This window comes from Pinus tabuliformis, chromosome 6 (assembly GCF_031772625.1).
Source record: "Pinus tabuliformis cultivar Carrire ecotype Pingquan chromosome 6, CPIR1, whole genome shotgun sequence".
Lineage (NCBI taxonomy): Eukaryota > Viridiplantae > Streptophyta > Pinopsida > Pinales > Pinaceae > Pinus > Pinus tabuliformis.
Genome location: NC_142292.1, coordinates 1,838,036,005 through 1,838,061,517, shown reverse-complemented (window position 1 = coordinate 1,838,061,517; position 25,513 = coordinate 1,838,036,005). Strand labels below are relative to the sequence as shown.

Sequence of the window (25,513 nt, the reverse complement as noted above, 5' to 3'; positions counted from 1 at the left end):
ATTGCGTTGACGATCTATGACTTTTTGGTTAGGGTTGTTTTGACTGCTGTTGATTGGGACAATATAGCAGAACTTTGACAAGGTTGTTTTGATCATCTATTGGCAAGTGAATTTTGACTTCTTGTACTCTCTCTCTCTCTATGCTGAACATTTGATATAATAATAAGAAGAATTGATCAAAGGGTTTTCCCCACATTGGGGTTTTTCCCTGGCATCCGCCAAATCTGGTGTCCTCTTGTCTTGGCTTGTCTTCTGCATTTTTGTTTCATATTCTATCAACTTTCACTGTCAATGTGATTAATGGTTAATGTGATTGCTATTGAAAAACTAAATTAATTGTGCTAAGCATAAAACATACCACTGTTATCTAAATCTAACATGGTACCAGAGCTCAGGTGAAGATAAAGCCCAAACAAGAGAGAGAAAAGCAATCACTAAGAGAGTTCTGTTGGTCAAGATTATTGGTCTAGCTTCAATGGCTACTACATCTTACTTCAATTCTGAGGATAAGCTCAAGGACAAATCTGACTATCATGCATGGAAAATGACTTTGGACTTAATTTGGAAGAGCATGATGCCATGGACTATGTGAAGGGAAGAGTGGTGGAGCTTCCTTCAAATGCACCTGCTGCTGCAAAGACAAAATACAAGAAAGGTGAAGTCAAAGCTAAAAAAGTTATTATAGACTCCATTCAAAAGCATTTGGTTGCTTATATTTCTGATTTGGGAACATCTAAGGAGATGTACGATACGCTGGTTGGGATGTTGAAAGTGAACAATGCAAATCAAATCCTCTTTCTCAAGAACGAGTTGAAGGAAATCAAGATGGATAAAGGGGAGTCTATCCAATCCTACTTCATAAGGATCACACAAATCAAGAATAACCTTCTATCTATTGGATAAGTTATTGTTGACAAGGAGCTCATTCTCATTGCACTTGGAGGTCTTCCAGGATCATGGGATGTGTTTAACACAACCATTCTTAACAATGACAGGATTCCTAGTTTCGATGAACTATTGGCTTGATGCACTCAAGAAGAGACAGGGATGATAGAGAGAGACAAGCCCTCAAATGGAAATGATCCCATTGCCTTCTCTCCTCATGCTAAGAGGAAGAATAATGCTGGCCCAAGAAAACAGGGTCAATGATTCAAGCAAAGATTCAAAGAAGGAAGAAAAGGAAGGTGCTACAATTGCAACAGGTTTGGCCATTATGCTAGAGAGTGTCCTTGCAAGAAGGATACTCCAAGAGATGATGACAACAACAATCACAACAACTACAAAGGCAATGTCAATCAAAGGAACAACAGGTTCAACAATAAAGAAAAAGAGGAATGCTCTTGCTGGAGATGGAAATGGTCGACCTCCCAAAAGGATGAGAAATTATAGGTATGAGGAAAGTAATGTTGTAGGAAAACAATTTTTTTTTAATCTTATTTCCACTCTATCTACTGCCTCTCCTTCGGATACCTTGGATCATTGGTTGATTGATAGTGGAGCCTCAAGGCACTTCACTGGGTACAAGGAGGCCCTCTCAAATTTGGTTGAAAAGAAGACTAATTTGGAAATCATACTTGGAGATAATGCCACCTATCCCGTGAAAGGAATAAGTATTGTCACTCTTCACTTGAATCAAGGTCAAACCATTCATCTACAAGAAGTGTTGTATGTGTCTGATTTGAAGAAGAACCTGGTGTTTATTTTTGCAATGGAAGATAAGGGCTTCAAGGTAGCATTCATTGATGGAAAGGTACATATTTGGCAAAGAAACCCTAAAGATGCTTTTATATTTGGATTTAGGGTTGAAGGTCTCTATCAAATTGGAGGATGTCCTTTGGGAGCCTTGACTTGCGATACTTCTCTTCAATTTGAATTATGGCAAAGCCTTACCTGGGGTAAGGAAGATGGTCACAGGTATGCTTGAGTTGAACATTAATCATGAAGGAGTTTGTCAGGGTTGTGCAACTGTGAAATTTACAACGGGACCATTCCCTTCAAGTGAAAGTCAAACTTCCGATATTCTTCAATTGGTCCATTTTGACCTATCTGGTATGTTGCCTGTAACATCATTGGGAGGATACTTATACTATGCATTTTTTTGTGTGGATGACTTCTCCCACAAAGACTCGTGATAGGATCTGTACTCAGAGGGAGCAAACAAGATCAACCTGATTGAAGCCATTGTTTTAAAAAACGGCCGAGTCGACTCCGACTCGGTCGAGTCAGACTGAGCCAATGCCTGGTCGGGTCGGCTTGGTGGCCGAAACGGAATGGTTGGCCGGGTCGGCTCGATGGCTAAAACGGAACGGCTGGCCGGGTTGTTACTGAGCCAGTCATTGACTCGGTCGACTCGGTAACAACTCGACCGACTCAGTAATGATGCGGCTCGGCTCGGTAACAACTTGGTCGGCTGGGCTCTTTGACAAAAATCCTGAAGCACATTTGTCAAAAGTTGTTCCACCTCCTACATATCAATGGTTGGGTGGTTGTTTATTGCGTATTTATAGCCCTAAAGTAATCTATCAATGTGAGAAAGTTTTGAAAATTACAAGGCCGAAGTATGGTTATCCTAGTGGCATGAATTAGAAAACTGAAACAATGCATTGAGCCATACAATGTTTTTAAAAAAGGCAAACGTTCTTGCAATGGACTAATAAATACATATTTACATTGATTGTTCTGGAGTTTGACCAGAATTAAATCAAGGGTTTTGAGACTTCATTAGGGGCAGAGAATTGGTATTATTGTTGTTGTAGTCTAGTGATTGTCCTTAGGTTGAGGCAGAAAAGAATCCTGGCATTGGTGGCTAAGTATGAACTTTGTATTGGACAGTGCACTGGGTGCCATTTTGATATAATGGATATATTCATGAGCCTACTTTGATCATATTTTGTCTTCTCTCTATATTCTAAAGCTTTGTGTTTCGAAATATGAATGAAAATCTTTCAAATTATGTTTTTTTATAAAAAAAATATTTAATGTATTTTACACAACGACCAAGTCATTGAAATCAAACCGGCCGAGTCGATATCGAGTCGGAGTTGGAGTTGGAGTCGACCCTCGGCCGTTTCCGAGTCGGAGTCGGAGTCGACCCTCGACCGTTTCCGAGTCAGAGTCGGAGTTTTAAAACATTGATTGAAGCATGAAGGTGGCCAAAAGTTTTTTGAAGACCAATGCTGATCTAGTTATGCTAATGATGAGCCCATGATTTTTTTGCTATGTAGAGGACTTCTGTGTAAGAGGGAGTTGCTTTTGTAAAGGCATGAGCTTGGTGATATCTTTGGCACAGTCGATTGCAGGTCCATCGACATCTCCCTGATGAATGATTGAGGAAGCTGCAAAACTTTGATATTAACTTGGTTGATTCTCTAATTGGTTCGTTGATCTATCTGATGATGTTTATTTCCATTGAAGCCATTTATTGTCTGCTGAATTTGATTATGGTCTGCTTGATTCTACTATGGTTGCTGATCCCTGCTTCTGTAAGAAGCCATTTATTACCTGCTAGATTCGATTATGGTCTGCTGGATTTTACTATGGTTGTTGACGCCTGCTTCTGTGAGAAGCCATTTATTATGTGTTGAATTCGACTATGATATTGAGAAGCCACTTATTATCTGCTAGATTTGACAATGAATACTAATGTTCGCTTTTGTGAGAAGCCACTTATTGTTTGCTGGACTCTACTATGGTTGTTGCTGTAAGAAGTTGCTGCTGAAGTCTATTATTGTTTGTTGATAGTTGTTGATGTTTGCTTCTGAGAGAAGCCTTGGCTGAAGTTGAATGAACAAATGAATATTGTGTTTGATAAAGTACTGAGATCCACCATGGCTACATTTTTGATGTTGAGCTGGTTGTTGATGTTTATATGAAGAACATGATGTTGTTGTGTTTGATAAAGTATTGAGATCCACCATCTCTACATTTTGGATGTTGAGCTGGTTGTTGATGTTTATATGAAGAAATGAGAATGACTAAGAATCCCTTTGGAGGGGGAACATTGATTACATAGCATCCTAAATATTCCTTAGGTTGCGACTGTGAGACCAATGGATTGGTCCGGAGGATTGTCACTCCCGTAGGCTATGTGCTGTGAGACCTTGTGGTCCGGGAGATGCATTGATTTGATGATTACTCCCGTAGGCTGTGCTGTGAGAACTAGTGGTCTGGGAGATGCATTGATTTGATGATTACTCCGGTAGGTTGTGCTGTGAGAACTTGTGGTCCATGAGATGCATTGATTTGATGATTACTCCCGTAGGCTGTGCTATGAGACCAATGTATTGGTCCGGAAGATTGTCTCTCTCGTAGGCTATGTGTTGTGAGACTTTGTGGTCCGGGAGATGCATTGATTTGATGATTACTCTCGTAGGCTGTGCTGTAAGAACTTGTGGTGAGGGAGATGCATTGATTTGATGATTACTCCCGTAGGTTGTGTTGTGAGAACTTGTGGTCTAGGATGTTAGAAAATGTAACTAGGTTCGGTCTTCATAATGATCTTTGTACTTATATCATTGTATATTTTATGTAAAAGAAAAAGAAGAAAAATATGTTATTGTTATTATTTTTATTAGATAAGCACGTTCTTCATGCTTCTAGGATCTATTGATTCAAAAAGTCAAAGTCCTATTTGGACCTATTGTAAAGAAAAAGGAAAAGGAATTTTAAAATATGTAATTTGGGTCAAAACCCCCTCTAGATGCCAAGTTGTCCCTGCCCCAAAGGACATGTCTATTCACACCCCTCTGGACAGTATAAATAGAAGATGATTTGAGCTCATTTGGATACACACAATTCTTTCAATTGGTTATGAAATTTCACAGAGGAAGGAGGGTTGAAGTCTGAAATTGAAGAAGGGTTTGTGGAAGTTTTGCCTCATCATATCTCTTGTTGAAGATTTGTTGCTAGTCTCTTGCTATTGATGGATTTGCTGTGCAAAAGGAGGGTTTGACTAGGCATCTAGAAGGTTGGTCATGGGTCTTGGATATCTCACTTTGGTATGATTTTATAAGAAGATGATTTTTTTGGATTTTCCCCTTGGAGGGGTTTTGCCCTGGCTTGGAGCCTATATTTGTGTTTTTTGTGTACTATGATCTTCATGTTTTTACATTTGATAATTGTTTGATGAATAAGAACATAATTAAATTAATAAGAAGCCTTTCACAAGCAGTTATCAAAGAAAGAGAAATTCAATTTAAACTACAAGCCTTCCAATTTCTCAACACAGGAGATGTATTGATTTGGTGATCCTCCTATAGGTTGTGTGCTGTGAGACCTTGTGCTTTGAGAGATGCATTGATTTGGTAATTCCTCCCTTAGGCTGTGTGCTATGGGACTTTGTGGTTAGGGAGATGCATTGAGATGAGTTGGATGCTATGTATTTTTACTTATGATGAGTTTGGTGATCTCTCCCTTAGGCTATGGGCTATGAGACTTATGATTGGTCAGGGAGATTGATCCTGATAGAGAGAGAGGTTTGTATTTGTGATCTCTTCCGTAGGCTGTGGATTGTGAGACCTATGATTGGTCGAGAAGATTGATCTTGTGAGAGAGAATGAAAAGTATCTCCTTGGCTAAGAGGGAATGTTGGAAAATATGGTAGCCATGGTGTATTTTCATCTTGGAAAAGAAATGGGAAATTTGCCTCCAAATTTATTTCAAGTCAGCCTCATGATGTTTTAGGTCGACTAGGCCCCTAAGAGGCACCCAGTCGACCCCCACTTGAAGGATATATAAAGGAGATAATTTCTCCTTATTTGGAAACATCAATTTTGTCTCATACATATAATGATCTAGCGAAATTACAGCAGGGCCGAAATTTTAGGGGGATGCCGAAATTCTAGGGAGGGCTGAAATTTCAGGAACTTGGTTTTTGACACGATACTTGATCATGATCTTGGTTACTGGTTTGGCTATTATCTTGTTATGGTTATTTCTGTTGTATTGATGAATCTGGAACTCTGTCTCTCTCTCTCTCTCTCTCACAAGGAAAGCATTTTTGGGTTTTCCCCTTGTGTGTTTTGCCTTGGCCTCAGGCCTAATTTTTGTCTCTTGTCTCATTGTTTCATGGTTACTTTACTGCTCTTTCATGTTTATTAAGTTGATGTTTTTCTTTTGTATATCTGTCTAAATAATATTGAATTTAGTACCACATGAAACTAATGTTTAATTGATCATTGAAGTAATTATCTGTTGAAGAAAAACTTAATTCTACCACGTGCCCTAGAAAAATCAACACTTTCTCCCTCCGTCACTTCTCCCACCGTGATTTCCACAAGCAATGCCTCTATGATTTGATGAATGTGAGACAATGAGAATTAAATAGGAAAATAAGAGGGAAATAAAAGAATAAATGAGGCTATTTTGAATGTTATTCAGATTACTTCTCACAAAAAACAGTTTTTCTCAATTTTGTTTGCAACTGCTTTCCAAAATTGATGAATGATAATGTTGTTTTTCCAAGTATGCCGACTTCAATTTTTTCTTAGCAGTTCCATTGGGATCAAATATAGGAGGGGGAAGATTGTCTCCCACATCACATCTTGATCACCTTGTAGTTATTTGTTGACAATGTAATCCTCTGAACCTCCTCCCATAAGATGATTCAACGACATATTGATGTGTTTTCAAATTTTTGTGATCTTAGATACTTGGTGGTTAATACTAATAAAACTAAGGTCACCAGTTTCAATTTGTCCAAGATCTGTTTGTTTGACTACTACCTTTACTTCAAAGGAATTGATATTGAGATCACTACAACCTAGACATCTACAGGTATAGTTTTTAGTTCCTTGGTTTAGTTTGAGGCATGCTGTTCATCCCTAACTTAGCAAAGGTTTAAGGATATAATTCATGCTCTTTTCCAAAGCAATAATGTTTTCATCTACACTTCTAGGACATCTTATATAGGATGAATATCTTGGGCACAATCATTAAATTTATTATTCTTCATGGTTTAGAGACCTGCGAACCTAACTCGCTAACATGTAATTGGGATAGGATTGAGAGAGTTTTGACTCCCCTATGACAAGATATGGTTCATTGCAAATGGACATTTCTGTAGGCCATCATCCATGTAGAGTTTGGGGCCCATCCTCCATGTCTTGGGCATTTTTAGTTTGGTCTTCTTCTTCCATAGGATTCATACTTAGGATGCCTCATTGTTAGGGAGAGAGGGATGTCCATATTTGGCCCTTTGCTCATTGGTAGAGATTGCTACTGCTAATACTGGGTGAATTCGATGTTGGTTTTTAGAGGCTTCTTCATTGCCTCATACCTTTGATAGCTATATTGAGCACCTCCTTTTCAATATTCTCTATATGCTCCCAATCACCTTTAACCTCTAAATACAAAGCTTAGATTTAAGTTTCCTACAACTTTTTAATCCCCATAAATTACTTTAACCCAACAAATATTTTTTTTGTTGTAAAATAAAATTTGAAAAATGTAAAACATAAATACTCTGGTACTTTTAACTCAATAAATTTGCGGTGGAAATATTCAAAAAATTAATCACAAACCAACCACTAAAACACATAGTAAATTTGCTCCAAGCAAATTTTACTTAATTAAATTTTCTCTAGAATATTTAGGGCCCTCAAAAATACACAAAAAGTTAAAAACAATAAAAATAGAACCTAGACAAAACTCACTGGATTTTTGACCCGAGAGAAATTTGGCCCCTCTTGGAGTCAAATTTGGCCCTGTCAAAACGAAACCTCTACTTGTGAATTTCAGTCTCCTCACCTACACAACCTGCGCATTGGAAAAAATTCAGCCTCCCTTGCTCCATGCGACCCCTGGCTAGAAACTCAACCTCACTCTACAAATTTGGCTTAGTCAGAAATCTCACCCTCTCCAAATCTCGACCTAATTTTCCTTTTGGAAAACCCCCTTATTGGCCCCTATTGCTTATTTTCTGATTTCTTCAGCTTGTCACAAACCTGCAATAAGCTCATACAAATTTGCTGGAATCTCTCCAGAACAATTGCCTTCATCCTCTTCTTTAGGCTCTTTTTATAATTTCAAATTGAGCATAATCCCTAACCCTCAATCTTTGAAGTGATAGACTGCTAGGATTAAATCCTAACCCACTTAGATAAATGGTTGAGATTAGATTTAAGTCACTTAAATAATTAAATATTTATCCTTCGCAATTTGTGCAATTAGCCAACATTAATCAATTAAAGTAATTAATGTGACTTTCCTAAGTTAGACTTAGGAAAGAAATCATATTAGTTGTTCCTCTTGAACAATCACCTAAAGAGGAATTCTTCTCTTGCATGCTGGACTCAAGCCTATGCAAAAGACCTTCCTCCCTACAAGATCAACACCCCCTCCTAGCAAGGAAGGGATTCTCTGCCACTCGAAGCTTGTTGGTATAGAACACAAGCTGCCCCTTCACTGGGGTCTTGGTGAGAATATCTGCCACTTGCTCATCTGCGGATATCTACTGCAATCTCATAGCACCTCTCTAGGCCTTGTCTATGATGAAGTGGTACCTGATCTCTATGTGGTTGGCCCTATTACGAAACATTGGATTCTTTGAAAGCTTGATACAACCAAGACCAAATAACCCTAGAACATTTTGCGAAGCCATATGGCCTCACAACTCGCCAAACTTGCAACCATGTACTATGCTTATATTGAGCTAAGTGCCATTGAGCGTTGTTTCTTGCTAAACCATGAGATCATAGTTGATCCCAAGTTGAAGCAACAACTTGAAGTACTCTACTTGTCCATTGTAGTCCCAACACAATTTGAATCTGTGTAGCCCTACAATTGCAGTCTACCAACTATGACGTAGCTCAGTCCATACTGCATTATACCTTGAAGATACTTGAGCACATGTTTTGTTGCCACCCAATGAATGCTCCTTGGCTCCATCGTGAATTGGCTTAGTGTGCTCACAACAAAACAATATTTGGTTTGGTATTGACTAGATACATGAAGGACCCTATCAACTGCCTGTACAAGGTGGGATTTGCCAACTCACCCTCATAAGTGTTAAGCTTCCTGGAGTTGGTAATCATAGGTGTCGACATCGACCTGCAATCCTCCATCCCGAATCTCTTCAGGATATCAACTGCATAGTTTTCCCTGTCTAAGGAATATCTCTTTTGACTGTTGCCACACCTCCAATCCCAAAAAGTAGTGCATCATCCCTTTGTCCTTCATCTCGAACTTCAAAGAAAGGTCCTCCTTTCACATCTCTATGAGCTTCTCAGATCTCGTTAGAAAGAGATCATCCACATAGAGCACCAAGATGAGAAATTCACCATTAAGTACATAGTACAAGTTGGAATTTGCCTCTCTTGGTGAAGCTCAAGCCAAGAAAGTACCCATCAATCCTCGAGTACCATGCTCGAGGTGCCCACTTAAGTCCATACAATGCCCTCTTCAACCTGCATATGTGGGACTCTCTCCCATGCACCTCAAATCCCTAAGGTTGCTCAATATACACCTCTTCCTCAATTAACCTATTGAGGAAGGCAGTCTTCACATCCATCTAATGTATCCTCGACTCCATCACTGAAGCAATGGAAATGACTACCCTGATCAATGCATATCTAGGGACAAGAGCAAAAGTCTCCTCATAGTCTACTCCTTCCCAATGTTATTAGAATTAGATCGGTCATCAAATCATTAGACCCTGAACTGGAATCGGTGAAGAAACCGTACCAAAACCCTGTCAACCAAAGACACAAAATATTCAAATTTTAAAGAAACACACACACACACACATATATATATATATATATGTGCATCCATATTAATCCAAACCATTTATACAAAAATAAGCAAAAGTTCTCATTTATATAGCATGATGTAAGGGGTGCACATAACCAAAATAACACTGAGTGCAATCCATCTTTGAGTTGAAAATACATCAACAAACATACCCTACATGGCCTCTACCATCCAAAAAAATAATGCTACAACAAATATATACATATCATCAAATTTTTTGCCTATATTAGGATCTTCGTCATCAATATTGCCCTCTTAAGCATTAAAATATGATAGAAAAAACTTAGCATGGAAACTCAAGACTTTGTTTGAGTGATGGGTACATTTTTAGTATGATCATGATAAAGGAGTTCAACAATCAATGCCACTAACATCAAGGTACATAGAGGGGTTGGTGCTCTTGATTAAATGGTAGTTCCATACCCTCGTACATGACAAAATCCAATGGAAAGATTGCAGTGCCCCTAATCCAGATATCCTAAAAAACTGTTAAGTCTACTGGATTTTGAGTGGGATCCAAAATTCTACTTTCTCCATATGAAATCTAATGAGTTCACAGCCCTAAGGGTTAGCTCAACTGGTCAAATAAGTGCCTTGCCATTCGGGAGGTCACAGGGTCAATTCTCCCCGAAGTCCTTGGGGTTAGGCCTAGCTATTCGCTGTGGGGCTTGATACCCTTGATCAAGCTCAGATATTTCCGTGGACGTAGCGGCCACCCAGTGACCGCGGGTGTCTATGAACCACATGTGAAAAAAAGAAAGAAAAGAAATCCAATGAGTTCAGAACCACTCTCAAACATCCCGAGTCAATTAATGGTAATGTTAAGAATTTAAGTAAAAGGATGAAAATGAAGGATAAAAGAGAATGCCATTTTTACTTTAAGAATATAACATTACCATTAATTGCATAACATTAGTAGGCTGATATGGTCAAATGCTAGGCTTCCCTAGTCATAAATCATTGCTTTTTTGAAAAACAATTGCATTCAAAGGGCCCTTGATAACATTGTACAAAATCGGTTGGTTCAATGAAAAAACATCGGTTCGGTATTGAACTGGCCAAAAACTATTTGGTTTGTTGGTTCGAATTGGTTTTGCTGTCCAACGAGTCAAGCCAGTTGGTTTTGATAACATTGCTTCTTCCTCTTCGGAGTACCCTCTCACCATGAACTTCGCCTTACACTTCTCAACATTGCCATTTGTTGCATGTTTGATCTTATAGATCCATCAATAAGTGACCATCGACTTCCACTCAGGCCTTGGCACAATTTTCTAGACATCATTCTTCATGATGTAGTTGTACTGTTAATTTTAGGTATGTTCTATGCTTAGAGCACTTTATTTCAATTTTCACAATTAGCTCAATATCTTTTCCAGATTAGCAATCACATCAACATTAAAGTAAATTGTAGATAGAACATAAACATAAATCGCAGAAGACAAGCCAAGACAAGAGGAAACAAGATGTGGCGCTAGCTAGGGACAAACCCCAATATGGGGAAACCCTTGATCAATTCTTCTTATATGTTCTTCAATAGTTCAACAGAGAGAGAGAGAGATAGTACATATACAACATAAGTCAACACTTTGACTTATCTAAATAAGAGCATAGATCATCTCTAGGAAGATGATACATGAGATCAGTTGAAGACATGCTGCTTCAATTGATTCTCCAGGGTGACTCCTTCACCTATCATTGTGCTGCATCTCATCATCATGTTGCACCTCACCGTGATACACCATGCTGCACCCATCATCACAATGCTGGACCTTATGCTACAATGATGTCCCAGTTTTTAGCACTGTTGTACCTTGCTGCACCATGTTGTCACCCATGAGCTTGCTGCACCATTGTTGCTTTGTGTACTTGTTGCACCAAGTACCATACTGATGTCCCAATGTACTTGCTACTGTGCATGCTTCACCATGCTTGCTGTTGTCCATGCTTCACTTCATTATCACTATGAAGTTGATCTAATGAGGGCACTAATCTCAATGGATCAGTTCTTAATAAACCCTTGCTATGATGCTATGGCCTATGGCCTAGCACATAGCAATTCTGAATCGAACAATCCTTAGGACATGATTATACCAGCTCCCTTCATCCCATAGTCACCTACAACAAACATGTATTAATGCTGTGATAGGATGTTTCCATACAACCACCTTTGCTGTGAACATATCTATTAATGAGTGCTTCTTTAGGACTAATTCAGGCTGAACATAATGACCTCTATTTATAGCATTTTAGGGCTTCATCTAAACCATATATAACAACAGATTAGTTTCATTAATAGATGCGGATTAGGGCTTCCTTCCAGGTCTCAGTAGAGCCTACAACATACAGCTTTAGGAAACTTCCTGCAGATAGGGCTTCCTTGACAGCGGATAGAAGGTGATTTATAGACCTGCGTTTAGGGCTCCTTTAGAGCTTGACTTGACAACGGATGAAGTGTCCCATAGACTGCGGATTCGGGGACCCTTCTAGGCTGTGCATTGTAGCTCCCTTAGACAACATTTAGGGCAAGGGTTGTTCTCTAGGATAGCGACCTGATCTCTGTGGCTAAGGCTCATCCTTACTGCGGCTAGGATCTCCCTTTAGGACTGCAGCGAGCTATGGATAAAACCCTTCTTCCTCTACGGCTAGGAACCTCCTTTAGGGTAGCGTAGGTGCTTCTCTTCGATGAGATAATTCTCCTCTAGGACAACATCCATAGGGCTGGCTTCATTGACTGTAATAGGGCAGCGTAGGTGCTTCTAGAAGACCTTTTTCTTCTCCACGTCTAGGGCTCTTTATGGCAGCGTTAGGGCATCATTAGGCCAACATATATCCTAGGGCACTCCCTCTAGATCTCTTCTTCATCAAACCCAAAACAGAATGAAGAGAGATCACAAGAGTGTGTGATGGAAATGACTCTCAAGTCATCTCTTTTTATACTAAAACGTTGAGCGCATGTGGGGTTGATTTGGTTGCTGGCCCACCTTGACGAATTGTCCCATAACACAAATAAATTCATATCTCCATGAATACTTATCAGAATCGTATGATATTTAGATCAATCCTACACCTCTCGATGAGAGGGATCCAAGAAAAATATCAGCTGCTATTAATAAGATGACTCACATGGAGTTTGGTCCTAGTTTCCAATTTTATCACTCCCTCTCAACTGGGGAGAACTACATCCGTTGATCCATATGTCCGACTGTACTATCTCTGCCATTAGTGCCCTGCACTGCTTTGCTCTGTTCTGCTCTGCTGAGCTCTGCTCTGTTGAACCATGAAGAAGAAGAATTGATCGAGAACGTCTCATACCATTCTCTACTGACCCGAAGTCAGTGTTATTGATCCCAGATCAATATCACAATAGAGTGTGTCAAATCACTCATATTGATCCCATATCAGTTTCATTGATCCCACATCAGTGGAGGTCATCGTAGCATAGGGAGTACGGTAGATACAACGATGCGTCCATCGATAGTACTACTATGGTCCCTAACCCAATTTCCTTGCTCATTGATCAGATGAGAGGTGCTTCCCATGAGTCCCGGATTGCATGGGTAGGATGCCTCGACGGGAGAACCAATCATCCTGTCCCTAAGTCGCCTCATAGTATCACAGGGGAAGGTTGAGCTATTCACCCTGTACACAGCGCACCATTAGGGGAGGGTGAGTTGCCCTATGGTCGTGTGTTGCTCTAGTAAGTACCCCAAGCCCCCCAGAGCTCCCAAAGCTCAATGAATTGCAACATGCATGACCCTTATAAGAAGGTCTCTCAACGACTCCAAGTCGTTTTGGAAAGTCACAGATTTGACCTTTCCCTAGGGCTTTGACAAAATGTCTGCGACTTGTACATTAGTGTCAATGCGATGGAGCCTCCTCGCTCATCAACGTACCATATCCCAGATAAGGTAGTATCTGATGTTTATCTACTGGAGCAATCATTGAATACAGAATTCCTCAACAATCGAATCCCCCCTGGTTGTCACAGAGGATCACAATGGTATTCATCATGTGTCCAAACAGCTCATTGAAGAGCTTCCACAACTGGGCAGCTTCATACGAGATCATACTTGTAGCTATGTATTCGGTCTCGACGGTGCTTATAGAAATCGACTTCTGCTTCCTGCTCACCCATGATATCGAAGCAGAACCCAAAGAGAACTAGCACTGAGAAGTGCTCTTGTGATCCTCCACATTGCTTGCCCAGTCAGCAGTCGAATAATCATGCAACTTCACATTTCCGGCAGTGTATCTCAATTCATGAGAGATTGTGCCCTGAAGATATCTAAGAAGATTCTTGGCACCAATCCAGTGAGGCTCAACCAAATATGAGCCCAACATACTAACTGCAAATCATATGTCCGGAATGAAGTTCACCAAGAACATCAACGTGAATGAGTTTATGAAACTTAGAGGCATTTCCCAAATCTGGTCCGACATCACTACTATTTAACTTCTGAAAGTTAAGATCCTCGAGGTAGTCACGGGCTTGCAGTTTACCATTCCACACCCGGAATCCAACTCCCTCTAACTTCTGCAAATGAGAGGGTCTGCACCTGTCAGAAATAGGTCATCCTCAGAATGTGCTGGTATGAGAGGTCTATCATCCACAACCTTCAAGCAATGGTTTGGATCGGCTTCACTCCTAGTGAATCTCAGCTTCATCATACAGCTATCAATCCTCTCATACTACGCCCTTGGTGTTTTGCTTCAAGCCATAGAGGGCTTTCTTCCACCTGCATACATGAGATTTCCGATCATGAATCTCAAACCCCCCGGGTTGTTCTGAACTTGTGGACCTGCTACAAGAGGGGAATGGTCCCTTTGGAAAATTGGCCTTTGGTACATCTCAGACATGTACCTTCATGCTCTTTTTGAATTCAGACATCCCTGTCACCATCTGACTCACATTGGGTAGGGCCCCATAATAAGTAGACCTCCGGTGCTATAGATGTGATGTGTCAACTGACATGGTCCCCAATGGACCATCCTGCAACTAGATACACATTTCCAACCCTGAACCCATGAGTAAAAGCATCTATGAAAAATTCATTTTCAAATACGTACCTTTCCATCAATGAATGCCACCTTGAAACCTTTGACTTCCATTGCCAAAATGGACACCAGGTTCTTCTAGCGTTCAGGTACACAAAAGAGATTCTTGTAAATGAATCGAGTTACCCTCTTTCAATTGAGGGGTAACATTCCCTACACCCTTTCCGGGATAGGTGGCATCGACTCCAAGTATAATCCCACGATTGTTTCCATCTCTATTAAATTAGAGAGAGCACCCTTCTATCCGATGAAGTGCCTTGAAGCACTACAATCAATAAGCCAAATTCCCAAAGAATCTAAAGGGGAGGGCCAATACAAGATAACGCTTCTTTATCTTATCAGAAACAATATTTGATTCTTCATACCTGGGGTTCCTTGCTTTCTTTGAAGAGTCGATCGTTTCCTTGATGACCTGCATTACTTGTCATTCCTTTGATCATTGAAGATGTCCCTGGAATGATTGTTATCATCATCAAGTGATGTGTCCCTGCCCTTCATACACTCCTTCGCATAATGGCCAAACTTATTTACAAACAAGGCATCTGCCTTTCCTTCCTCCCTTAGATCTGGACTTCCCAATGAAGTGATCTTTAGGTAGGCCATAAGAAGCTTCCGTTGTGCCATTCTGATAATATTCTCGGCTTCGATTTCACCCTTGGTGAATTTGAAGAGGGATGAGGAATCCATTGATCCTTTTGTCCTTTCCCAACTGTCTTCGGTGATTGCTCTTTCACTCTTGCTTGGGCATTCTCTTCACCTCAACTCTAATACCATGTTAATTTTAGGTATGTTCTATGCTTAGAGCACTTTATTTCAACTTTCACAATTAGCTCAATATCTTTTCCAGATTAGCAATCACATCAACATTAAAGTAAATTGTAGGTAGAACATAAACATAAATCGCAGAAGACAAGACAAGCCAAGACAAGAGGACACAAGATGTGGCGCTAGCCAGGGACAAACCCCAATGTGGGGAAACCCTTGATCAATTCTTCTGATATGTTCTTCAATAGTTCAGCGAGGAGAGAGAGAGATAGTACATATACAACAGAAGTCAGCAATTTGACTTATCTAAATAAGAGCATAGATCATCTCTAAGAAGATGATACATGAGATCAATTGAAGACATGCTGCTTCAACTGATTCTCCAAGGTGACTCCTTCACCTATCATTGTGCTACATCTCGTCATCACACTGCACCTCACCGTGTTGTACCATGCTGCACCCATCATCACAATGCTGGACCTTATGTTGCACTGCTGTCCCAGTGTTTAGCACTGTTGTACCTTGCTGCACCATGCTGTCACCCATGAGTTTGCTGCACCATTGCCGCTTTGTGTACTTGCTGCACCAAGTACCATACTGCTGTCCCAATGTACTTTTGGTTGTCCATGCTTCACCATGCTTGCTGTTGTCCATGCTTCACTTCATTATCACTATGAAGCTGATCTGATGAGGGCACTAATCTCAATGGATCGGTTCTTAATAAACCCTTGTTATGATGCTATGGCCTATGGCGTAGCACATAGCGATTCTGAATCTAACAGTCATCAGGACATGATTATACCAGCTCCCTTCATCCCATAGTCACCTACAACAAACATGTATCAATGCTGTGATACGATGTTTCCTTATAGCCACCTTTGCTGTGAACATATCTATTAATGAGTGCTTCTTTAGGACTAATTCAGGCTTAACATAATGACCTCTATTTACAGCGTTTTAGGGCTTCATCTGAACCATATATAACAACAGATTAGTATGATTAATAGATGCGGATTAGGGCTTCCTTCTAGGTCTTAGTAGAGCCTCCAACATACAGCTTTAGGAAACCTCCTGCAGATAGGGCTTCCTTGACAGCGGATAGAAGGTGATTTATAGACCTGTGTTTAGGGCTCCTTTAGAGCTTGACTTGACAGTAGATGTAGTGTCCCATAGACTGCGGATTCGGGGACCCTTCTAGGCTGTGCATTGTAGCTCCCTTAGACAATGTTTAGGGCAAGGGTTCTTCTCTAGGATAGCGGCTTGATCTTTGCGGCTAAGGCTCATCCTTATTGCGGCTAGGATCTCCCTTTAGGTCCTGCGGCTAGTTGTGGATAAAACCCTTCTTCCTCTGCAGCTAGGAACCTCCTTTAGGGCAGCGTAGGTGCTTCTCTTCGATGAGATAATTCTCCTCTAGGGCAATGTCCATAGGGTTGGCTTCATTGACTGTAATAGGGCAGCGTAGGTGCTTCTAGAAGACCTTTTTCTTCTCCACGTCTAGGGCTCTTTATGGCAGCATTAGGGCATCATTAGGCCAATGTATATCCTAGGGCACTCCCTCTAGATCTCTTCTTCGTCAAACCCAAAACAGAATGAAGAGAGATCACAAGAGTGTGTGATGGAAATGACTCTCAAGTCATCTCTTTTTATACTAAAACGTTGAGCGCATGTGGGGTTGATTTGGTTGCTGGCCCACCTTGACGAATTGTCCATAACACAAATAAAATCATATCTCCATGAATACTTATTGGAATCGGATGATCTTTAGATCAATCCTACACCTCTCGATGAGTGTGATCCAAGAAAAATATCAGCTGCCATTAATAAGATGATCCACATTGAGTTTGGCCCTAGTTGCCAATTTCAACATGTACTCTTCCTACTCTTCCACCATAGCATCCCTCCAAACCTGTTGGTCTGCTTCCTCCTCAAAAATAGAAGGATTAGACTCACTGATGCTGCTCATTAAGGCCGTGTAATTGGAAAATCTCCTCGATGATCTACTCTCCTCGAAAGTGCTACTAGGAGCCTCCACATGCTCCTTAGCGTCCCTCAAAATTTGCTCGGCCCATCTCAGCCTCCTTTTGATAGAGCTCCAAGGAATAAATCTGTCCTCTTCCTAATCAGAACACTGCCTCTCTACTGCTGGTGTTGTTGGTCCCTCCTCAATCTTCAGAGCCTCTCGCTCCCAATCCTTTGCCATTGCTAGATTCGACCCATGTGACTTCTTAAATGCCCTACCCTCTTCGAATTTAACATACCTTTTGACCATTGTCTTCCTTTGCACTAGAATGTAGAACCCGTGGGCTTTTGAAGTCTCGTTGTATCCAACAAAGATGCCATTTTTCGTTGAGGGTTCCAGCTTAGTCCTTTTCTCTGATGGTATGTGGATATAAACTGAACTACCAAAGATGCGAAGGTGGCTCACCTCTAGTTTCACTCCTGTGGAAGCCACCTCAGGAGTATTGTCTCCCAATACCTTTTGAGGACTCCTATTCTGCAAATATGCAACTGTATCAAACACCTCTGCCCACAAGCACATAAACAAATCCCGATCATGTATCATGGCCTTGGCCACTTTGATGATAGCCTTGTTCTTTCTCTTTGCTAGTCCATTCTGCTACAGATTATATCGCATTGCCAGCTCCTTTTTGATCCCCGCCTCCTTGTAAAAATTCTTAAACTTGTTGGAGGTATACTCCCGCCCCATTGTTTGATTTGAGAACTTTGATCTTCTTCCTCATCTGGTTCTCCACAAGAGCTTTGAACTCTTGGAACCGACCAGAGACCTCATACTTGGCCTTTAGGAAGTATATCCATGTCCTTCTAGAGAAATCATTTATAAATGTCACATAATAGCAATATCTAGTCATAGATTCCATTGACATAGAACCACACATAGAAATGAATCAAGTCCAACACACCCTTGGACCTGCTTTTGCTACTTGGAAAAGTGGCCTTGGCATACTTGCCAAGTGCACATCCCTTGCACTCTCCAACTCTACATTGAACTTTGGAAGACCAATGACCATCTCCCATAACAATGGTAAAGCTCTATAGTGCAAGTGACCCATTCTTTGGTGCTATAGTGCACAAAGGTTGTCACTGTCATGCACTTGGGCTTCTACTGATTGTCCTCTCAATAAATACAAATTACCCTCTTTGCCTCCAATTACTCGTCTCATGCTAGGATCAGATCCCTTCAGCCTGACAAGTACTTGTCCTCTCGTAAAGCTGAGCTCATGCCCCTTGTCTTCCCTGCTAACTGAGTGTAAGTACTTTTCAAGCCTTGGTACATACAACACTTCACTCACCTCCAACTTAAATTATATGTTTCCCACACCCTCTACTGCATACTTGGCATTGTCACCAAGCTCCACATGTAGGTCCTTGTGCTTCTTGGCCATACTGGTGAATAGGTCATGAGATCCTATTATGTGACAAGATGCTGCAGTATCCACAAACCACATCCCACATGTAATGGTGCTAGAAAGACAAGACACCAAGGAAAATTCCTTCTCAAACTTATTGGCTAACTCATCCATCTATGCAGATGAAGCGATAGGTGTCTTCCCCTTGCCCTTCTTCTTATTTACACATTGACCTGCATGGTATCCATATTTATGAAATGCAAAGCACTTGACTTTTGCCTATGTCCTTCCTCTTGTTTAAAGATGCTCCTCCACTTGAGTTCTGCTTGGCCTTCGCCTTGCCTTTTTTGCTTGCTAAATCTCCTCCTAAATCTCCTTTTGGGTGAAATTGTCCCATAGTTTAGTCCAATCAGGAAGTTTATCATGTGCAAGGATTCTTGACACACAGGTAGCCCATTGTCTAGAGAAACCACTCAAGGCTATCTTAACAAGTTCATCCTCTTGCACAGCTTCACCAACAGCTGCAAGCTCATCTCAAACTCATTGAATCTTGGTGAGGTATGAAGCCACTATGTTTGATCTGTGCATTTTTGTGTTTTTCAACTTATCTCTCAACACCGTCTTCCAGTTCTGGTTATTGCTTTGGTACAATGTTGTCAAGACTGTCCACATGCTATGGGTTGTCTTCTTGCTTGATATGTGAGGGATCGCGCGATCCTTCACGGCATCTAAAGTGATGCATCTAACTTTCACATCCTTCAATTTATGAGCGGCTTGTGCTGCAGCATTAGAAAGAGGTTGGGTATCGGTCTTAGCAAACTCCCACAAGCTGTTCTCCATGAGAAATATCGTGATCCTTTCCTTCCATGAACTGAAATTAGAATGCCCTTTCGAGCTGGTCTTCAAATCTCAACCTACTCGAGATCATTTTGTCCAAATCAAACTTTTAGCCACAAAACCCTTGCTGAAAATGGAATTTGCTAAATAGACTTTGTTGTCACAATGCTTGTGCTACTGATCTTTTCTTTAGAGTTTCTAATGCTCTGATACCATGTTAATTTCTAAGTACTAGGTTCAGATTTAAGTTTCCTACAACTACTCTATCCCTAGAAATTAGTTTAACTCAGCGATTAAATTTTCTGTTGTAAAATAAAATTTGCAAATTCTAAAACATCAATACTTTGGTACTTTTAACTCACTAATTTTGCAATGGAAATATTCAAAAAATTAGTCAAAAAACAGCCACTAAAAATACAGTAAATTTGCCCCAAGCAAATTTTGCTTCATTAAACTTTCTTTGGAAAATTCAGGGCTTCGCTCATGAGAAAGTGGCCCTTAGAAATATACAGGAAAACATCAATAATAGAATTTGGAAAAATCCCACTGGATTTTTGGCCCAAGAGAAATTCGGCCTCCTTAGAGTCAACTCGGCCCTAGCAGATCTCGGCCTCCACTTGTGAATTTCAGCTCCCCTCGCCTACATGGCCTGTGCATTGGGAGAATTCGACATCCCTTCTCCACGCGGCTGCTGGTTTGAAACTCTGCCTCACTCCACGAATTCGGCCTGCTTTGAGAACTTGGCCTCTCTCTAAATATCGGCCTCAATTAATTTCCCTTTCAAAAAACACTTGCTCTCCCTTGTCGCTCATCTTTGATTTCTTCAGCCTGTCACAAACATGCAATAAGTTCTTGCAAATCTGTTGGATTCTCTCCTAAACAATTGTGTCATCATCCTCTCCCTTAGGCTCTTTTATAATTTCAAATTGAGCAAAATCCCTAACTCTCAATCTCCAAATTGATAGACGACTATGATTAATTCCTAACCCACTTAGATCAATGGCTGAAATTAGATCTATGTCACTTAAATAATTAAATATTTATCCTTGGAAATTTCCCCAATCAGCCAACACTAATCAATTAGGCAGCGTTAATCAATTCAATTAATTTATGTGCTTTTTCTAAGTTAGACCTAGGAAAGAAATCATATAAGTTGTTCCTCTTGAACAACCACCTAAAGAGGACTTCTTCTCCTGCATGCTAGACACAAGCCTATGAAAACGACCTTTCGAAGCTACCAAATCAATAGTACTGGGTGAAGTCAATATTGATTTTTAGACCTTTGTTACTTCAAATGCTCCTGATCATCTTTAACCTCCGAAGCATGTGTTGAATTGGGTGGGTCAAAGAACATATCACTATTGATACTTTTTAGTTATTTGGATTGCCCCTAGTTCTAGGATATATTTCTACCTAGAGCATTTCATGTAATTGAGGGATGGTCTTATTGTCTAACCTGTGAATACTTGAGAGCATTGAGCACATGGCTTTTATATTCTTCTTTCGTCAACTCTAGGTTTGTCCATCACATCTTGTTCCTTGATAGGATTTATTAGTTATGCCATTTGTATGAGGTTAATCAAAGGAGCACTTTATTAAGGGGTTTGTCTACACTATGAGATTTGAGCATGTTGTCATTCCTTATACTAAGTATCATAGGATTCCCTCACTTCTGTCTTATAATGTCTTGATTGGAGATGCATGGCTCCTTTGTATGGAAGGTGAATTTACGCGGGATATAATTCTTACACTACCCTCGTAGGCCTAATCGTATCAAGCATATTATTTCATTGTATTTTATTATCACAACTATTGTTTGTGGCAAAGAGGCATGTTGAGGCCCTAAACACATTTGGCATTGGATCAATGAAACTATGCATTTCCTCTTAGTTGCCAAACAATGCCATGAGGTCGACGAGTCTGGTTGGTTGACCTATTATTGGCACTCAATGCTTTATCACCAAATGTCTCCTAGTAGCCTCAAGTAATAGGAGAGTTTCATCTAGTTGTTTGAAGGTTTACCTTTGGATTTTTTCTCGAGGATATTCTCTGGTAGTGCACAGGCCTCATCTTTGTGGTAGACATAGAGTTTGGAGTTTACTTCTTTGATACAATGGTATCTTCACCTGATGAGGGTCTTGAGGCGGCTTCTTCTTCTTCCTTTATCTTTGCTACTATTGCGACTATGGAGTAGGCCACTCCTGCATTGTATTGATGGATATAGTCATTTTCTTGTGCTTCTGCTATTATGTAGCTTCTTTCTGTACTTGCCAGCTTTGAGCTTCAAGCTTTCAAGAGTTGCTTTAGTAATCTCACTGCTCATCGTTGTTGATATACCTTTCAATCTCATTGACCTAATTGTTGGGTCATTTTTTGACGCATTATTTATATCTTAACAATGGAGCATTCCAAATATTCTCTCTGAAGTGTTGCTCTGCTATTCAAAGTTTTGCTCTCCAAAGTATGGAACTGCAAAATGAGAGGAATTAGGGTTTTCATGTGGTTTTGTAGAGAGCTAGATTTAAAAAGAGAAAACAGTAGGGATACCAAGCATCCATTGATTGTGGTCAGGCCATGTGACTCCCCCTTTCTCTCCCCTTGAAAATGCAAGATTTTTTCTTGCATTTTTTCTTTTGCATGAGTTGTTCTTTGTTAAAGGAAACATTGCTTGAGATGCCCAAAGTGGATAGGGCAACAAATGCTGTCAGATCATGAGTATTCCAAGTAGATTGACATTTTTGCAATTTTAATCTGAACTGGAAGTCGATTTGCCACTCTAGGGTGTCGAATTTGGTAACTCAAGATTTTGAGATTCCAATGTAGATTGACAAATATACATTCTAATTTACACCTGAAATTGGTTTACCACCCCAGGGTGTCAAATCCAGTGACTTGGGATTTTCTGATTTTTATTATTATTTGTCATTTTTTGGAATCATTCTTTGACCTTGATCGAGTTGTTCCCAAGTATGAGTTTTGCAACAATGGTTTCAAATAAGTCTAAATCTTATGAAAATAATTTATTTGAATTACTCAGATTAAAAGTTTGCTTCAGTTGATTATAGGGAATATTGTCCTTGGCTTTAGGAGAGAAGATACCAAGGTGAAAGGGTGAAAGCCATAGAGGTTTGCACCAAGAATGGCAGGGGACCACCACAAGGAATGCCCATTCACATAAATACCAAAGGAAAATGCGATGTATAGAATATGTTTTCAGAAGTTTTGACGACACTATTCAGGGAACAGTGTCAGCCATTGTTTTCAGAAGTTTTGACAACCCTATCCAGGGAACAATTTCAGCCGCTGAGTTTCAACACAGCAATTTTTAATGTCCATTTGAAGTATTGTTTTGTCAGATAAGCATTATAAATCTTAAGAGTTTTGAACATGTTTTCAGACGACTACAAAATGTTCAGGCTTCACAACAAGAACTGTGTATTAGGGAACCAAAATTTATAGGTTAATTGAGCTAGTTATGAAACAGTCTTCTACAACAAATTGCACTGTTCTTTCAAGGAAACATTTTGTAAATATGCCCAAAAAATATAGCGTGGTTTTAATTTGAATGACAAAGTAATCAAAGGCTACAGCCGTTTTACAATAGGTAAATTACCAGGTAGAGTGGAAGTTTTCAAATATGCTCCCAGGATCTTGTCTATAAAATGGGGGTTTCAATGAAGTTTCAACTTCTGCGGTTTCAATGAATGTTCTATATTACTAGGTAAATATGTTTAGTATTGTAATAGACCTAAAATAGAAAATAATTACTGTCATGTTTAATCTTTGTTTATGTGATCAGTTCAGAAATTGTTGCTTGCAGATGCGGATAAACAAGGTTTGTGCTCTGAAGAAAAAATAATAGATTCAGAGTCCCCAAGGCAGACCGAGGACATCAATGCTTTTAAGGATGAGATAGTGAGGGTTGTTTCTATGAACGGAGGAAAGTTATGCCTTGAACGTATCGCATCCAGTTATGAGAAGGCCTTCAGAAAAAAATTTCTCTGGTAAAATATGGTAATCGTAAGTTACTTTCTATAATTCAAGAGATAGGGGATCTATGTATAGAAGGGGATGGTCGGAAAAGGTCCGTGCATATTAAAGTTTAAAAGTTGCGGATAATTTAGATAGTTCCATTGACGCAAATGCAAATAAGAGAAGAACAAATAGTTAGAGAGACTATTTGGGTTGAGATGCGGTTATCTGTGTGCAAACCAAACTGAAGATCATATATGATGGATGGCAAACTGGTCAGTTGGATTGATAGGCCGGATGCCAAGAGTGAAGAAAAACAAACACTAGAGTTGGAGCAGAAATTCAGCTGCGATGAACTTTAGTAAGCTATTATTTCAAAGCTCTAATGATCAGTTTTTTGATTTGACAGTAGATGTTTTGGCCTAATATCCAAGAGATCTATGCTTGATGTTTTGGTTCAAGTGAGCTTGATTTGTTTACAGAAAAATTGACCATAGAGGAAATGTAAGGCACTAAAAGAAAATTTCTATTTGTAATCACCAGAGTAAGCGATAACCGATGATTGTTTTACTTTGTATATCCATTTGACTTGGTATTAGAATAGCGTGAAGCTTGAGAATTAGAGAGATTAATGTGCCCATGCGAATAATACTTTTGTTTAACAGGAAAAATGATCGTTTGCGTTGTATGTTGTAGATTTTGCTATGACAATACATTTTTAATTTTTCCTTCTTTTGCATATTTTCCTTCCAGTACCTCATGTTAATCTCATTCATTACCAAACTTTAACTATTGAACCAATTGTAGCATTACACACATTGTAAAGGAAAATTTCCCAGTGTGACTTTCCACTCTACAGTGTTAAGAGCAGAAATCGAGATGGCACAGTTTCTTGCCGCGACCTAGATTCTAGCATAACCAGAACATTCCAGGAAGGTATAGCTATGTAATATGTATAGCTTTCTCCGAGTTAATATCATAAAAAACTTGTCTTGTATTTGGTAAAAAAAGAATTTGTTGTAGAGGATGAATTGTGTTTGCTTAAGATCCAACGTGGATTGTGTGTGTTTCTATATATAGCTATATAGATCAAGTAATAAGTCCATCCTCGAACCCTATTTCATCTGACGAAGTTTAAAGGAACTTGGGGAATATCTCAAAGACCATTGTTGTTGATATCTCAGTTAAACCATGTATCATGGAAAATGTCGATATGGGTGACAATACTACTAAGATTTTTAGTTATAAGCATCTATTTTGGGAATTCTGTGATATGTTTGCCTGGTCCTACAAAGAAATCACTGGCATTGATCCTAAAATCGTCAAACATGAGATTAAGACTTAACGTGGAGCCAAGTCATTTCGATAGAAACTCTGGCCAGTCCACCCTCGAAAAGCAACAGCCACCAAGGTTGAAGTCTAAAAACGGCTCAAAGTTGGTTCTATATATTCAGTTCTTCTGACTGATTGTGTCTCCAATTTAGTCCCAGTTGTCAAAAAGTAAGGGACCTTACATGTTTATGTTGATCATAGGGATTAAATGCAACTTGTCCAAAAGACAACTATCCAACCCCCTTATCGATCAAATTATCGATGATTGCATTGTATAAGGGGCATTCTCTTTTATGGATGATTTCTCTAGCTATAATCAAATAACGATCAAAACAAGTGACCAAAATAAGAGACTTTCATTTGTCCTGGGGGTACTTTTGCCTATTGTAAGTTGCCTTTTGGTCTAAAAAATGCTGGGGCGATTTTCCAGTAGG

At 39.8% G+C, this 25,513-nt stretch overlaps 1 protein-coding gene across 3 annotated transcripts in view; it reads left to right on the top strand.

The window, feature by feature from the left end:
- LOC149266350 (uncharacterized) overlaps positions 1-24,435 on the top strand; it is a 63,879-nt gene extending 39,444 nt beyond the window's left edge. Inside the window, exon 2 of one of the 3 annotated variants that reach the window (XM_089430348.1) lies at positions 23,575-24,435. In XM_089430348.1, coding sequence (XP_089286474.1) covers positions 23,575-23,783 — 209 coding nt within the window. In that variant the 3' untranslated portion in view covers positions 23,784-24,435. The remainder of the gene's footprint in view (positions 1-23,574) is intronic. The other 2 variants (XM_089430350.1, XM_089430353.1) reach the window with 2 other exon arrangements.
- The last annotated feature ends 1,078 nt before the right edge of the window (positions 24,436-25,513 follow it).